Source organism: Cyclopterus lumpus, chromosome 14 (assembly GCF_009769545.1).
Source record: "Cyclopterus lumpus isolate fCycLum1 chromosome 14, fCycLum1.pri, whole genome shotgun sequence".
In the NCBI taxonomy this organism is placed as follows: domain Eukaryota; kingdom Metazoa; phylum Chordata; class Actinopteri; order Perciformes; family Cyclopteridae; genus Cyclopterus; species Cyclopterus lumpus.
In genome coordinates this window covers 13,995,678-14,011,044 of record NC_046979.1, presented here as the reverse complement: position 1 = coordinate 14,011,044, position 15,367 = coordinate 13,995,678, and the positions used below count along the sequence as shown (strand labels likewise).

At 42.7% G+C, this 15,367-nt stretch overlaps 1 protein-coding gene across 1 annotated transcript; it reads right to left on the bottom strand.

Moving 5' to 3' along the window:
* Positions 1–873: 873 nt before the first annotated feature.
* LOC117742528 (actin filament-associated protein 1-like 1) lies at positions 874–15,230 on the bottom strand. The gene is made up of 19 exons (XM_034549987.1): positions 15,058–15,230; positions 8,920–9,048; positions 8,141–8,221; positions 7,882–7,985; positions 7,675–7,795; positions 7,490–7,579; positions 7,119–7,333; positions 6,828–7,007; positions 6,655–6,738; positions 5,984–6,086; positions 3,950–4,105; positions 3,580–3,794; positions 3,322–3,467; positions 3,131–3,212; positions 2,769–2,877; positions 2,402–2,572; positions 2,134–2,300; positions 1,825–1,950; positions 874–1,722 (listed from the first exon to the last, which is right to left on the bottom strand). Exons 1-19 carry the CDS (start codon positions 15,077–15,079, stop codon positions 1,696–1,698), a joined length of 2,328 nt encoding a protein of 775 aa, XP_034405878.1. The 5' UTR covers positions 15,080–15,230; the 3' UTR covers positions 874–1,695.
* Positions 15,231–15,367: the final 137 nt, after the last annotated feature.

Sequence of the window (15,367 nt, the reverse complement as noted above, 5' to 3'; positions counted from 1 at the left end):
CACCGCTTCACTACAATGGAGTTGAATGGATTTACGTTGTTTTGTAAAGAAATAGGTTCTTTGAAAACGTGTTGACGAGTTGGCTATCAGAGTAATGGAGACATGATTCTACCGATTTCTTACAATATATTTAGTTATTTAATTTTTTGCAACATAAATGAGATTCCTTTCACCTCCATTGTTATGGCTTTTCTAAAGACGTGGTTTAAATGAATGTGCCAATGTACCACAATGGAAAAGTGAGACTTGTTTATTTAGTTTTCTTTGGTGAACTGTCCCTTTTATTTGTATTGAGTATCGATGCAGCAGAATTGTCTCCCTTTTGATATTTCAGGAGGCCTAACCAGGTTTGTTTTCAAACTGGTAATGTATACAAAAAAATACTAACATTCAAAGTTTACTAAAAAGAAAACCTACTTCATTCGGCGTTTTGACGCATTTCCCCCCAGCAGCACTATTACTATGACATATAGTATTATTACATAACCACAAAAAACAACAACACTATTTTTTGCCGTCAAACTGGATCGTAAAAACATTTAGTTTAAAGTGTGTTTACTCCCACAATGCAACGCCAGGAAAGGAAGTTGGGAGCTACAAAAATAACTACAGGGCTGCCACGGATTGTGGATGACGATGATGAACCCGTATAAACACATAAGAAAAATAGACCTATACAAGTTTTCTAATGTATCATTGTCAATAAATACAGATTGATTGATTTGTTGAATAGCCCACAAACAGCCAAAGTAAACAAGTGCTTACATTTGATTTCACCACTAGGTGGCGCCTATAGTTCAGAGTTGAGATTCTTCTCATGGGAGGAACCAGGCTGAAACAAAGGAACACAAAGAAACAGTCCAGTAGACAACATGTCTTGATAAAGTTATCATTTACTCCAACATGTGTGTTCGCTCATGTCGCTGTGATGATCACGGAAAGCATTTATTTCCAGGATTTCGAAGTGGGGCGCGAAGGCTAATGTCCAAGACATTTGTGTAATCATAAAATACAACAAGATAAAGTGCAAAAGGCAAAGAGATTACACATATAATGGTTAAAAAACAATCGTTTCACATTGCAGTAATAAACATTTACTCATTTGTTTCAGGAACAGTGTCATACTCGATATGCTTTCCTTATGGTTTAAATACACCTTGCAAAATGTGGGATACTTCACTTATTAATAAAGATAACTTTATAATAATAATAATAATAATTTCTTTACTCTAGTTTTTAATTTTACATTGACAAGTATCCTGTTAAAAGGAATAAAATCTGTGGACGTCTTGCCTGTAACTGAACTCAGTGTTCATGAACCACACTCTCCCTTTGTGATGCATTTCTATGAAATAATCACATGTTTACGTTCTGCAGCCCTGTGCAAATGTAAACACACATGCAAACTATACGGTTCATGGTGATGCACATTAATACTGTACTGGAACATCAGTGAAGTCTGTCATATTTACAGTGGTTGAGACATCACCGTGCTGCCTCTACTTGCTTAGGTTCCTCTTGTTCTTGAAAGGTAAGAGGAGGGAAGATTGTGTCAGTCTGTCCTCTTCCTCTTTCACCTCCGCTTCTTCTTCCTCATCTCTTTCCTCTTGCCAGTTACGTTTCTTCTTTCAACACATCCTCCCCTCACAGCTCAGCTTCTCCATTAATCCATCTGTAGATCCGTTTATGTTCAGTCTAGGTCCCCTTCTTTGACTCCCACTCCTGGAAACAGCAAAAAGTGAGGAAAACATTTCTAGCTCTCCTCATCTAACACGCACGCACACGCACACGCACACGCACACGCACACGCACACGCACACTTACCTTTGCCTTCTTCATAACGTTCCCCTTGGAGGAGGCGTAAAGAGCCGGTGAGCGTTTACGAAGCTCAGTTGCTGAGTTGATAGGCACACTCTCATTGTAAACCTTCTCCACCTTACTGCCCTGTGCCTGCACACACACACACACACACACACACACACACACACACACACACACACACACACACACACACCAAAACACACAAACGCAAATGTCAGATTTCACTCATTTAGGATTTACAGTAATTGTATGTCTACATTATGTGTCTGATCATAAAAGATACAGGAGAGCGTCTTTGCTGTAGTTGCCTACCTTGACGTAGATCTTGGTGTCAGTGGGAGGACCCAGGGCTCCTCTAGCCAATGATTTCTTCAGGTTTTCTTTGACCTCTGTCAGTCTGAGCTCGAGTTCCACCCTCTCCTCCTCTTTCTGTTTACACAGCGTATCCAGCTTGGCTAACCGCTGTTCCACACCATGACCTGCACACACACCCGCACGCACACGCACACGCACACACACACGTTAGTCCTGCTACAAAGCTGAAGTCTAAACAGTGCTGTGTGTAGGATTTGTCTCTGACCTGTAACGCTCATCTCCTCCTTCACCTCCTTCTTCTCCCTGCGAAGGGAAATCAGTGCATGTCGGAGCTCTTCCTTTTGCTTCTCCAGTTCTTCTTTCTGAGCCATGTACCGCCTGGCGTCCTCCTCGGCACGCGTCTTGCCATACCGTCCATACTGATACTGATTTACATCTAACAGAATATAAATAGACAGAGTATTGCTGGTGCCGTTTATTGATAATAACACCTTTAATTGAGCCATCTAACTGTCTGCTTTGACAAACTTTTACTCATCACCACAATCGTGATCAGGAGAACAATTTTCACCCACATGTTCTATCAGCAATCTTAGCCCGTCTAATTAATTATGAGACGAAAGGAGACTCACTTGAAGCGTGTCTCTTGATGGCTGCCTGTTGTTCAGTTTTTTCAGAGTCCCTGCTGGAGAAGGAGGCATGACGTCTCACCTGTCCAGCTGTGCTCTCAACATCCCCTTCCTGGAGGAAAAACAAGTACATTTTCAAAATCTACATTTCTAGAGCCCAAGTGTCTTTTTTAAAACTAAATCTAACGAGCCAAAGCCACGAGGGGGGATTTATATGGGTAATTGAATCATGTTTAATTCAAAACAGATCAAACATGTGCATTAGCAGAACAATCGAGTGGCAGATGAAGACTTGAGAAGCTTTACAGCATCACCATGTTTAATGGTATTATATTTTATCACTGCGTCACATGATGTGTCCTCACCGCGACACTTTCATAGACCTCATCATATGTTCTGAAGTCTGTCGAAGCACTGCTGGAGGAAGTAGCCGTGGTCGTGGCCCACCTGAGAGGAAAAACACAGAGACAGATGTATTTCAGGATAAAAGCCAACATTCAGAGACAGAAAACTCGAGTTAAATACACGCAAACATATTCTGTAGGAAGTGACTCACAGGAAGGAGTTTCTCGCAGCGTGCCGGATGTCAGTGAGCGTATCCACGTCGATGTAGTCGTAATGCAGCTCTTCAGGGAGAGTGGTGCTGCCGGTCTCTGCAAACAACACACCCAGCCAGCGGCCGAGATCCTCTGAGCAGCTGGCCTGATGGACACACAAACAAAGCTACTTGGTTTCTCGAAAAAATGGAGGTGTGTCATCCAATTAAATCTTCTCTGCCGGTTAAAACCGATCTTTGGAGACCACCATAGACTACCTCTAAAGATGCCAGTTCGCTGCCAGCCTGCAGGATGCAGAAGGAAAAGGGGTGTTTGGGGCCGAGGCCACCTGTCGCCACCTCTGCACCTTTGAGCGGTACCACGATGAGTGGTGGCCGCCGGTCCCCAGGGTCCTTGTGGAGGTACAAGCTTCCTCCTCGCACAACACACCAACGCTCCTTCCAAGAGCCGCTCAGACACACACTGAGGAAGCCTGCGGCCGGAGAGAGGAGGAATGTGAAAGCGATGACAAACTAATCTAATGTCAAACTGCCAATACTTCATTCATCAATCAGTTGCTTAAATAAGCAATCCACAAACTGACCAACCAGCCAGTCAATCAACCAATCTTGATCAATGTGTCCTCACCACAGCGTGGGTTGTCATGGTGACCAGAAGACGAGGGAGGCTCTCCTGGTAACGGAGGTTTCCGTTTGGAGAAAGTGATGATCCGGTTGATCTTCTTCCCAGCTGCTCTGCTCATTGACCCCGTCAGCTCTGAGAACGCTCCGCGCTTCCCCCTGTCTAAAATCAAACATACCCTGGTCAGACTGTGCTGGGGCTGACCCTGTGGTCATCGTGTCGAGGAGCACTCGATAAACAGATTTTGGGAGGTGAATCTTACAAGATGTACATCCATAATGTAGTATCTAGCTGTGTTTGTGTTACATTCGCAGTGTTACTGATACGCACTAATCCAAACTAGAAGTACCACCATGCAGCTGTATGGATCCGTTGCAGTTTACATGTCTATCCAAAAGGTCATCACTTTCATTTTATCTTATCAGAGACTTGTGGGAAATTTGTTCTAATTATCATATGAATTGTTGAGTTATGGTCAATAATGTATTTTGTGAGGTCACAGTGACCTTTGACCACCGAGTTCTAATCAGTTCAATGTCAAGTGGACGTTTGTGGCGTTCCTCGAGAACGGACCGGACTGATGGACAGAGAACCTGAACACATAATACCTCCGGCCAAGGCTGTCAGCGGGGCGGAGGCAAAACAATAAACATTTGATCAAGTACATTAAAACAAAGACATGTAATGAAAAGAGCAAACATTCTTGTGAAGTCAGGATTCATTGTCCATTCAGAATTCAACCATAATATATTGTATTCTTTTTATATATTCAATATATGCCGAGAGTGTGATGGCGTGCTCATACTACATGTACCAGGTGCTGCAGCGTTCTCTCCACCCTATTCCTATGACGTCAGTGGGAGACAATCGCAGGAAGACAGGACAGGAAGGATGTCATATCTGTTCGCGCCTCACTTCCTGTCTCTCCCTCTCTCTCTCTAGTCTCTTTATGTTCAGAGCCGCTCAGTCAGTAAACAGGTTGTAACAACACTGAAACAATATGACTGTTTGACCCTCTTAGATCCCCTGGTTTACCCTTCCTGATATTGTGGATAGATCAACAGAAATAGTGTATGTGCTTTAGATCAGACTCTTAAAAAGGATGTATATGTGTGCTTTTGTATTTGTGTATTATTGACACTTTTGGGAAGCAGGGACATTTTAGTCTTCACTGCCTCTAATTTACAGACACTTCTGCTTGGCTTTGCTCCTCCCTCCCAAATGCTTTTATAAATCAGAAAATAACTGATGATCGATGATAGATACACTAGATCTGTGGCTTGAGGGGATAATACCCAGGAGAGCTTTTTCAATAAGAGCAGCTCACACATGCACCAGTCTGCCAACACAGTGACACACTTGAATCAAGTCGTTTACTCGACTAACATGAAGTGGGCTTTGCTTCATGTGTTTGAATGAAATGCGCTTTGTTATACATCCCAGGGACTATAGTTGAAAATTCTAACTGGCACATTTGCAGATATGTCTAATAATGTGCACTGTGCCTGTAACTTTAACGAGGAGCATTTGAGGGCTAAGTCGTGGCTTTAGGTATAGGTTAAGGTTAAAGTTTGGGGTTAGAGAACAAATAAGTTGAAAAAATACCTATTTAAATTGGTTTCAACAAAACAATGAACATAATAACCCTCATTTCTTTTAATTATTGCTCTTGTTTCACTAAACAATAGAATGTTTTTGATGACTAATCTAGAACTCTGTGCTGTAAATGCATCCACTGAAATGTGGTTTGGGGTAGCTAACCCCGCCCATCATTTACTGGCCAGCTATGTCATACTGGGAGGTGACTGTTTGGGTTAAAGTTGGCAAAAACTGTCTTTACAAAGAACTTTTAAATATTCATCTTAATTGAAGTAAATATTGCCTAATGTATAATTGTAACAGACATATCGCAGACAATCACAACACAAATCTATTGTTTGAATTTCTTGATGCTAATTATCTAATCCTTCAGCATTCAATGAAAACAACCATTAAAACAGACAGTTTAGACGGTTACTGAAGAATTGCTTGTAAACCTACTCAGTGAGTCACTGATGTCCCGTCCTGGTCCCAGTGCAGCGGACTGGTTTTCTGCTGTTGGCCCGCTGTCTGAATCTGATGCCTGCCGTTCACACTGCAGCACCTGGCGAAGAAAAGGTGGAAACCTTCATTATTTATTTTTACATATTAACATCATATATCAACACTGTTTTAACAAATGCATCTTTCCGTTGACTGAGCAATAATGTCAACAAAGGTTACAAGTAAGTTAAGTTTCTTATTGACTTTATGTATTTTTAGGGGTGTAACTGCCATGTCACCAATCATTCTGCTTGTTGGCTCTGCCGCTCTGTGCCAAAGCTTTGTGGAGGGCAAGAGGCTCTTTGAAGGCTTCCCAGCTCAGCAACCACAATAATGTCACCTCACTCACTATAACTAGGAGCCAAAGGAACAGTCGTGTCATGCGTGGGCTGAAAGAGCTGATGTCAGCGACACACATTGAAATGTAAAAACTAGAGTATAGATTCAGAATGACATACGCCGCATATTACAGTAAAGTGAAGGAAAAAAAGAAATGCGAGAGGCAACTGTTTTGCTGAACAGCGAGAACCTCCCTTGGACAGAGAATGTATGACATCTGTGACTGTTTAATCTGGCAAAAACACAAAGCTCAGACTGTAGCTAACACACACAACGACACATGCACACACCTTGTCAAGCTCCAACTTCCTCTGTATAATGGGAGAGGTGGATCCTTCAGTGTTGTTACATTGGCTTCCAACATCTTGCACCACCTGGTTTCAGAAAAAGAAAACGTAAGTTCTCCCCACAGCCATATTGCCCCTTGTCCTCCCAGACTCTCTGGTGTAGTGAACAAAGGTACCTTGAGCCACCGCTGGGCCTGCTCTTTACTCTGAACAGCCAGGACCAGAACTTCGCCTCCAGGCAATGAGAAGCGCAATTCATGTCTCTTTTTTCGGCCTTCCTTTGGGACGTATATGACGTTGCACAGATTCAGCGGGAGCTCTGTGTAGGGAGTGCTCTCTTTGATGCTCTTATAGCACTATGAAGAGAGATAGTGGGGAACCGTAATGAAAGATCAATACTTTGATGTGTGTACACAGACACACACACGCACACACACACACACACACACACACACAGCTCCATTTACCTGCAGTTTATTGTCTCTCACAACGACTAACTGTTTAGCCCATTGTCCAAAGCGTTTCTTTCGCAGGAGGAAGGCACAGATGTGGCAGTCTTTCACGGGGCCATCGGGACTCTCCTCGGCTGTCCATCCCTGAGATTGTTCTCGTCCTTTGGCCTCCTCTTCCTCTTCTTCTTCATAAGACTCGTATGAGCTGCTCAGAGCGTCAGAGTCATTGTCTGGGCACCAAAAATAACATATCCGATTAATTTACAAAGATAATTCTGGTTCTGTTCATCCATGTATTCTATCTTCTTCGTCAACATAACATGCCTCTGTTTATATTTGTGAATTTAAATTGCAACATGGGTAAGCACAAAAGCGGGTAGACCCACAGGAGTTTTTGGGCCGCCCATTAATCCTGGTGATGGGATAGTTATCGTCTGCGTCTTCATAGTAGGCATCCTCCACAGAGTTCCTGGAAGCTGCAGGAGAGGAGCGGAAGAGTGGAGATGAGATGAAAGAGGAACTTCTGATAATTCGGTTTCTATTTTTGTTTTGGAGTTTTTGTGTACAGAACTGGTCATGTTGGTGGTAAAGTACTGGGGGGCGGATCCAGGATCCAGAGGAACAGCCTCTTCATAGTAGTCATCAGGGAGGGGGGTGGTGGTTGGCTGAGGAGGGGGCGTGTCAGTCGGTGTCTGAGGTGAAAGTTCAACCAAAGTTTTAGTTGTGAGGCCAACAGAGGCAAATGGACTGATGGTTACATATTGTGTGGACGACTTACAGATTTATTGAGATGAGTCTTCTCCTCTTCTTCTTCTTCTTCTTCTTCTTCTTTCTGCTCGTTCTGCTCCACTGGAGATGCACTGAGCATGTGCAGATCACAGTCTAATGGAACAGCAGAGGATTCATTTTATCATAAAGATAATATATAAGACATTTTACTATATATAATCATGTCATGGTATGATTGAAAATATACACTTATGCTTATTTCTTTACAAGACTTTATAACACTGAACTGGTTTGACTGGTCTACTCACCAAAATCCTCAAACAGCGACTCTACAAAACTGGTGCCATTGCCATAGAGACAGCTGTTCATGTAGACGTCTGATCCATTGACTGTGGAAAAGATACATTTGGGGTTGGAAATAGTGTGAAAGCTCTGGTTAGGATTGTGTGATCGGGTCAGAAGGGTCAGGATTACCAGAGGGGACAGAGACAAGTGAGTGCTCAGCGAAACATCCCAGGCGTTTTGGAACAAATGGAATACAAAATAAATCCTTCAAATATTTGGCTGTAAAGAGTGAGTCTGGGCAGGGCAGTCCGAGTCCATTCGAACTATTGTGAGAATGTGTTACTATCAGGGTGTTTTGCGTTTCTCCTTTCCTTGACCTCTCATTATCCTCTATATTTCCTTATCCTCTTACCACAATCCTTTTACCCCCTCCGATGTCCTTCTGTTCATCCCCCAGATAAACAAGACTTCACTGAGAATCAATGTCCATGTGCATGTTTCTTAAAGCAATACAAATACTGTACTAATGCAATGTTGCTCAGTTGCAGTATGGCTGGCTCATGACAAAAAGTTGCCCCATTAAAAATCACGAGGAAGAAAGAAATGCTCCGTCCTCGTGTGAATTAACACTGATAGTGTGACCTCGAACAAACTTCTCGATGCAAACATGCTTTGGCTGCGAGGGTCAAGAATATGAGTGCTTACTCACCGATGAAAGAAAACTCAATTCAGTCTCAATGAAATAAAAACAAAACCAGAGGTTATGCACATGGTCCCGTCCATCTGAGACTTAATTCCGTACCTGACAGCTGCATCGAGTCCAGGATGTTACGTATGGAGGCCATTTTGTCAGCTGTGGCAGGACTGACCGTCTCGTGGTCCAGCATCTTCAGCAGAGAGCCGAGCTCGTTCACAAGTCGCTCCATCACAACTGAAAGCCACAAAAGAACATATTAGTATGGTGCAGAGTCACAATAAATGATGCTTTGGAAAAAAAGGCCCACACGCATATAATGAAAACACATTTTTGAGTGTTTGTGCACATACTTTTGGGTGTCTGGAGTGCCTACCAACCCACAAACTGTTTTCCAACCCAGGCAGTGTTTTCGTGGGCTGCTGAGATATGATTCAACAAGCCATTCAGATTTGGCTCCCTTCTTATGTCACATGTAGGCTTATTAGAATATACCGTCCCCATCTGAGTATGCCTGCCCTAAATATTTTTCTTCCTAAAAAGACAAACCTGAAACCTTTAATAATAACCATTAACATATAGACTGATACTTACATATCTGAACAAAACCTCACAATTATTATTGTTATTATAACAAACGTTATTCAAATAGACCTTGTGGTTGCAGAGATACACCCTCTTTAATTTGGGTATGCAATTTTCGAGCAGAGGCCTAATAAATAATAGGTTATTATTTAAGATTAACATGGCTAACATTCTTATGCCATTACAACAAGTGCATCAACTATAAATGTAACACACGCATGCAAGGCCACACAGACAAGTGTGATCAACACTGGCAGTTCACCAGGGGCATGAAGTCAGTTTGGCACCCATCTTACCGCCTGTTGCAACAGCTGACCGGAGGAGCTCTTTATCACATCGCCTCTCATTCTCTATTAGAAAGTCTGTTCGCTTGCAGTTTGGATATTTTAAGCCTTCTTTGAAAAATCATTGTTTTCATGTTCAATGTTGACATCCTGTGTGTTTTGTTGACCTTGACATTGTTTCAAAAACTCTGACACACTCTCACACATCCTGCCTGGATGGAGGAGGTGGGGGAGTCAGAGAGTAAAGGAGCTGGGGAGGATGGGGCAGGAAGCTTCCTTCCCTAAAGGAAATGGAGCCAAAGGAAATAATAAAATCTGTATTTCCACTTGAGATAGAATAGGATATAGTTACTAAACTGCCTGTTAGTTCATTCAGTTGATTGTTCATTCATAAGAGATGTCTGAGAGGCAGACGTTTGACATGAAGAACATTAGTTGAAGTTTTAAACAGACAGCTCCGGTTCTCGTAGAGTAAGAGGCTGAGCTTTCATTAAATACTGGATATTTGCCACTATTGATAAGATGAAGTATTATTCCTGCCATTGAATAGATGGACTGGATATAAAGAGCTGCTAACCCTAAAAATATTTTATTTCAGTTTGGGTTTAGTGGAAAGTTGGCCATGATGCTCTTTAAGTGGTTTTTTCGACACTGCCAAGAAAGATATTTGGGGGAAATCTTTGTCATTTTTGGCAATAAAATTGTAAAATCAACAATATTGCTTTACCAAAAACACAAACAAGGTTGAGTGGAAGTTCAAGGACACGTCAGCACAAGTAATGTACCTCCTTTATAAATATTCTCTAGGAATAAACAATAAAACTAATTTTTACAGTCTGAATAACCGCTGAGAGCATTATATTTTATTTCATTTTATCGGGAAGAATGTTCTAATGTTCTAAAACTTCCTCAGTGACAACGAGACAGACGTTAAAATGAATGTGAAAAAAAGATTTCAAAAAGCTGCAGCAGGTAAATATGGATGTAAGAATGAAATAAAAATAAAACTGTTGACAGGGGTTGAGATAAAATAAGATCAAAATAGACTCTCTTCTCTCACAGTGAGGAGCGAGAGAGAGAGAGAGAGAGAGAGAGAGAGAGAGAGAGAGAGAGAGAGAGACTCTCTCACAGTCTCCTTCGTCACCCCCCAAACTCTGATAAACTTGATTGTCTCCACAAGGGCTAAAATTAGATGACCACAATGCTATGTAAGACCAGAGCAAACAATACAATGTCAGAAACTCCAACAAAAAAACAAAACAGGAACACACACACACACACACACAGTCTAAGAGGGGCGTGGTGCAACACAGCTGCATCAGGGTTAAAGGATATATCTCAAGCAGCTGTGTGTGTGTGTGAGTAGTATTTCTCAGCCAACAGCTGTGGTTTTCCATCTCTCCACTCCTTCTTGATCTTAACTCTCTCCTCCATCCTACTGCGAGTCCCTCTCCCCATGTAATATCTATTGAAGAAGCAGTTGAAGATTTTTCTCTATTAATCTATTGTACTTCACTTATCGATAGGAAATGATGCAACACAGGCTGAAAAAACACAAGATTCAATGTCCTTAATCTCAGAGTAAACAAAGCCTGATGTAGCCGTGGACTTGTGGAGTTTCTGAATGGGCCTTTGGTCTATTTTCTGTTCCTCGAAGTCTGGCTTTACATCTAAGGCTGACCATTCAATTGCGTCTCTCTCTCTCTCTCTCTTTCCTCCAAGTCTGTCTCTCTCTCTCTCATTCTCTCGGGGGGACCGGAGGGTTCAGAGGCTGAGAATCAGCTGCTCTGGAGGCTTGTGGTCGGTCTCACCCACAGAGGGATCTTTGTAACCCCATTCCACCCACACACACACACACACACGCACACACGGTACATATTTCCTCTTTGAATTTGCAAATGGACATTCACTTAACTTACTGGGAGCACTATTAATGTGCCTCTCTACACAGAGATATAGTCTTACACAGAGCAAAGATACAGTCACAAAACTGTTGGAAATGATGTTTGTGTGTTGAACCCACATGTCGTTGTGTGCGACCGCAGACAGGCCTCCCGAGGACGGTCAGTCATGAGACCTGGGCCATAAGACTCTCATTTGAACTGATTTAGCGTGTTTGGTTGCAGCTCAGAACAAAACAACGGCTACTACTTACTGCTGCTGCTGTTTATCTCACCACATAATGCTTATGAAGGGCAGGGAGACCGAAACAAAGATACTTTTCTCCTCCTAACCTGAAGCTGTTACTCCCATCCATTCCAAATATAACCCATCAATCACACCAATCCAAGATTAACCTCCTCCCTGACTTGCCTCTCCCATCCGAACAATCCCGTATGTTTATTTTATTTCCCTCCAGGACAAGGAATAAAACAAAGATTGCTTTAAATAATGTTGATAACTGATTTATAATCATATTGCCTGACACAAAAAGGATTATCTGGAACAGGAACATTCAAGTTTTACTGATGTGACATCCGTTTTAATGCATCCAACACGTATGAAGCTGCTGTTTTGCACTACAGCAGCCTCCCTCTTCCTGCCTCCCGACTCTCCTCGAGGCTGAGGTCCCTCCAGATCCCACATTCTCCCTTCCACTCCTTAATTTCTCTCCCTCCCTCTCTGATCCTTTCTTTTTAACTCCTTTCCCTAGTCTGCCTTCATCCATCCCTTCTCCAGACACCGATTCTCTTCATACGGAGGTCAGAGTTCAAGTCTTGCCGTCCCCAGCCAGCGGACAAAAGTCTTCTTCAGAGATTCAGCATCCTGTAATTCATATTTTCGTGACCACAATCGATGGTGTCACTGCACTGGTTAGCGTTCAGTCTGACACTTTCACCCTCCCCCCCCCCACACCCCCCCGCGCGGAAACCAAACTGGTAAGATCTTTAAAAAGAAACAGCTGGGGGGAAATAGTTGCGGATTTCTCTCTTTTTTACATTCTTTCAGTATCTTATCACTTTCCTCCGATAGTAAATGGTGAGGCAACACAGGATACAGAGGAGCATGACACTGGCGCAGACACTGTAGCACAGCATGAGTCTAATTCAAAACCCAGACTGTTGTGCTGTGGTTTCACCAGGTTAGGGCATTGACTATGAAATCACCAGACCTCATAAGCCCAACAAAGTAGATGTTGATGCGTGCTGGTGTGAAAAAGAATCCCCATTTCACCAACTGAAAGAAAAGACGTTCTGAAGAAGGGGTCTTCTTCCAGAGACTTAGATGAGAAGATGAATACCATGAATATGAAGCTGGCAACCAGAGGATGGTTAGCTTAGCTTAGCATAAAGACTGGAAATCGCTAGTCTGGCTCTGTCCAAAAGGCAATAATATCTGCTTATACCAGCACCTCTAGAGCCCACTAATCAACACATTGTTTTTGATACTCGCATGACATCAAGTGGTTTCATGTCATGTGATGGCTCTGTTTGCGTCGAAACCACTGAAAAAAAAAAAAACCCAGCTAGAAAGTTTAAAGGAATAGTTCAACATTTGTGAAAAAGCCTTAGATTTGCTTTCTGGACAAGAGTTAGATGCACACAAACATAAACAGAGACACACACCAACACACTATTTATTCAATGGTCCCAGTACTTCCTGGGAGTGATATGGTAGTGGTAAAAATCTATCCGTCAGCTGAACAAAACATGAAGGACTTTTTCCTGTTAGGTAGAAGAGTATTATGTTTCCACCTACTCAACACCAACATGGACAGACCTGCTGCTTTGGATATCTCTGTCGCAGAACATTTTAAAGTAGTAGATCCACTTTAATTTTAAGTCGGTGTGAGCTCTGCTGCACACCGACTTAAAACTAAATTGAGTGGAAACAAAGGCGTGGGCGGAGGATCACTTGGTGAGAAGGAAGAGGGAAAAGGAAATGTAAAGGAACCATGGTCGAGGTCAAGGCTCGTCAGTCAGTTAACACAGATAGTTACTCCCGTAGTGTTAATGCTGCATCGTCGAAAGACATTTTACAACTTCTACTTCTCCCATTTGTTGCAGCAGCTGCAATATTGGCTCAGAACACCGTTGTCAATCGTTCCAGCTGTACCACACAGCGAGAGTACTTTTCTTCTACAGTGCACAGCTGCTCAAAGTGGCCACAAAGCTTCTGTTTGGAGGAAAAAAACGTGGGTGTGAACAATAGATGCAACGCTGGCTGATTAATGATGGCCTCAGGCTACTGGTGTTGGAGGTCACTGGACATGCTGGCTTACTGTCACAACTTACAGGGACACAGGAATCATTCATTATTAGTTATTGCTTCTCTTACTAGTAAGAGAAATGTCTGATGTGACTACGGTTACATTGATAGTGAGTGGATGCTGCACCCACGGTGGCATAACTCCTATTATTATCACAGTCATCACATGATCATCACGATTAACCAGCTGTATAAGATTACATTACATTACATTACATGGCATTTAGCTGACGCTTTTATCCAAAGCGACTTATAATAAGTCCAAAGATCTGACCCCAATGCTGTTATTTCAAATGTAAGGAGATTTGAGGCTTTAAATCTTGTCATAGGTTAGACTGAATTACGTTTGTAAAACTAGTTTTACGTCAATTTATCAATCTATTTAGTTGATCCGTTTCAATGTTTGTGTAAGTTCACTCCTTGCCTAAATATTGTGCCTATTGAGTCAATTACCTGGGGGCAACATGACGTTAAAGCATGCTTTTCCTCTTACTGATTGATTTGTGTGCAGAATGGTCATTGTTTCCCCTTCAGACAATCACTCGTGAGCCTCGTTTCCCAGATTTCCAAATCAAGGCCACCGCTTCATCAGCTGGTGTCACATAATGCAGCTTCCTTTAAAAACAGAGCAGCCATTCAGCTGCTGCAGCTTCACTTCCAGCAGCGCTGCTTCCAACAGGGCACTTCTCCGTTGGCATCGGATTGCGTCACACTACCTGAGCGAGGAGGACACGCCTCCTCCATTCACGCCGTGATACACACACACGCGCGCGCACGCACACACTCGCCCGTTACTCCAGCGGTCAGACGGAAGCAGGGCGCGAGGCGGTTCGCTCAGATATACTGACTAATGCGATTAGGACGTAAATAAAATAAAACCTTTTTATCCTCAGTTGTTTTCAAACGTGTTAGCCTACACAGTTGTTCTTGTGATGAGTTTAAGTGACACCCATTGTAGGCTAATTGTTATTAAAGTGTATCTATCATGTTTTTAATTGTGTCGCGCGGTTGTAAAACATTTAGCGTTATCTCCCAAGAAGTGTGCTACTTCAATGTACATTCATGGCTTTACGTTTAAGCTAGTTAGTTAACTGTGGGGCTTCTTTGCTAAGTTACTGTGATTCTTTGTCGCGATTAACGTGTGATATTAAAAGAGAGACTGACTCACCACTTTGGCGTTTGGAGTCCATGTCGCTTGTAAACTCGGTGTGCTTATTTCCGGTAATAATCCCTTAGTATTTTCATTCAAAAGTTACGGTTGTTACCGTGCGAGACGTGGTCGCCACCGCGGAGATCCGTCAGCCTCCGTGCGGCCAAGTGAGTCAGAGTGGCGGCTGCAGTTTAGAGTTTGAGTCGGTAGCCGCTGGGTCATCGGCCAAAGCTCCCCTGGGTCCTAGTGCTAGTCCCAGTAACCCTACTAAACATTGGGTTGCAGTCTTTTGGTTCACCACACATTTCATAAACATGACTCTAAAAGT

Excerpts from the sequence above, each read along its gene's own strand:
- LOC117742528 (XM_034549987.1), bottom strand. The coding sequence starts at position 15,079 with ATGGACTCCAAACGCCAAAGTG. Across the intron at positions 8,222-8,919 it reads GGACTCGATGCAGCTGTCAG|TCAATGGATCAGACGTCTAC; the intron begins GTACGGAATTAA and ends TCTTTTCCACAG. Across the intron at positions 7,986-8,140 it reads GTCGCTGTTTGAGGATTTTG|ACTGTGATCTGCACATGCTC; the intron begins GTGAGTAGACCA and ends CTGTTCCATTAG.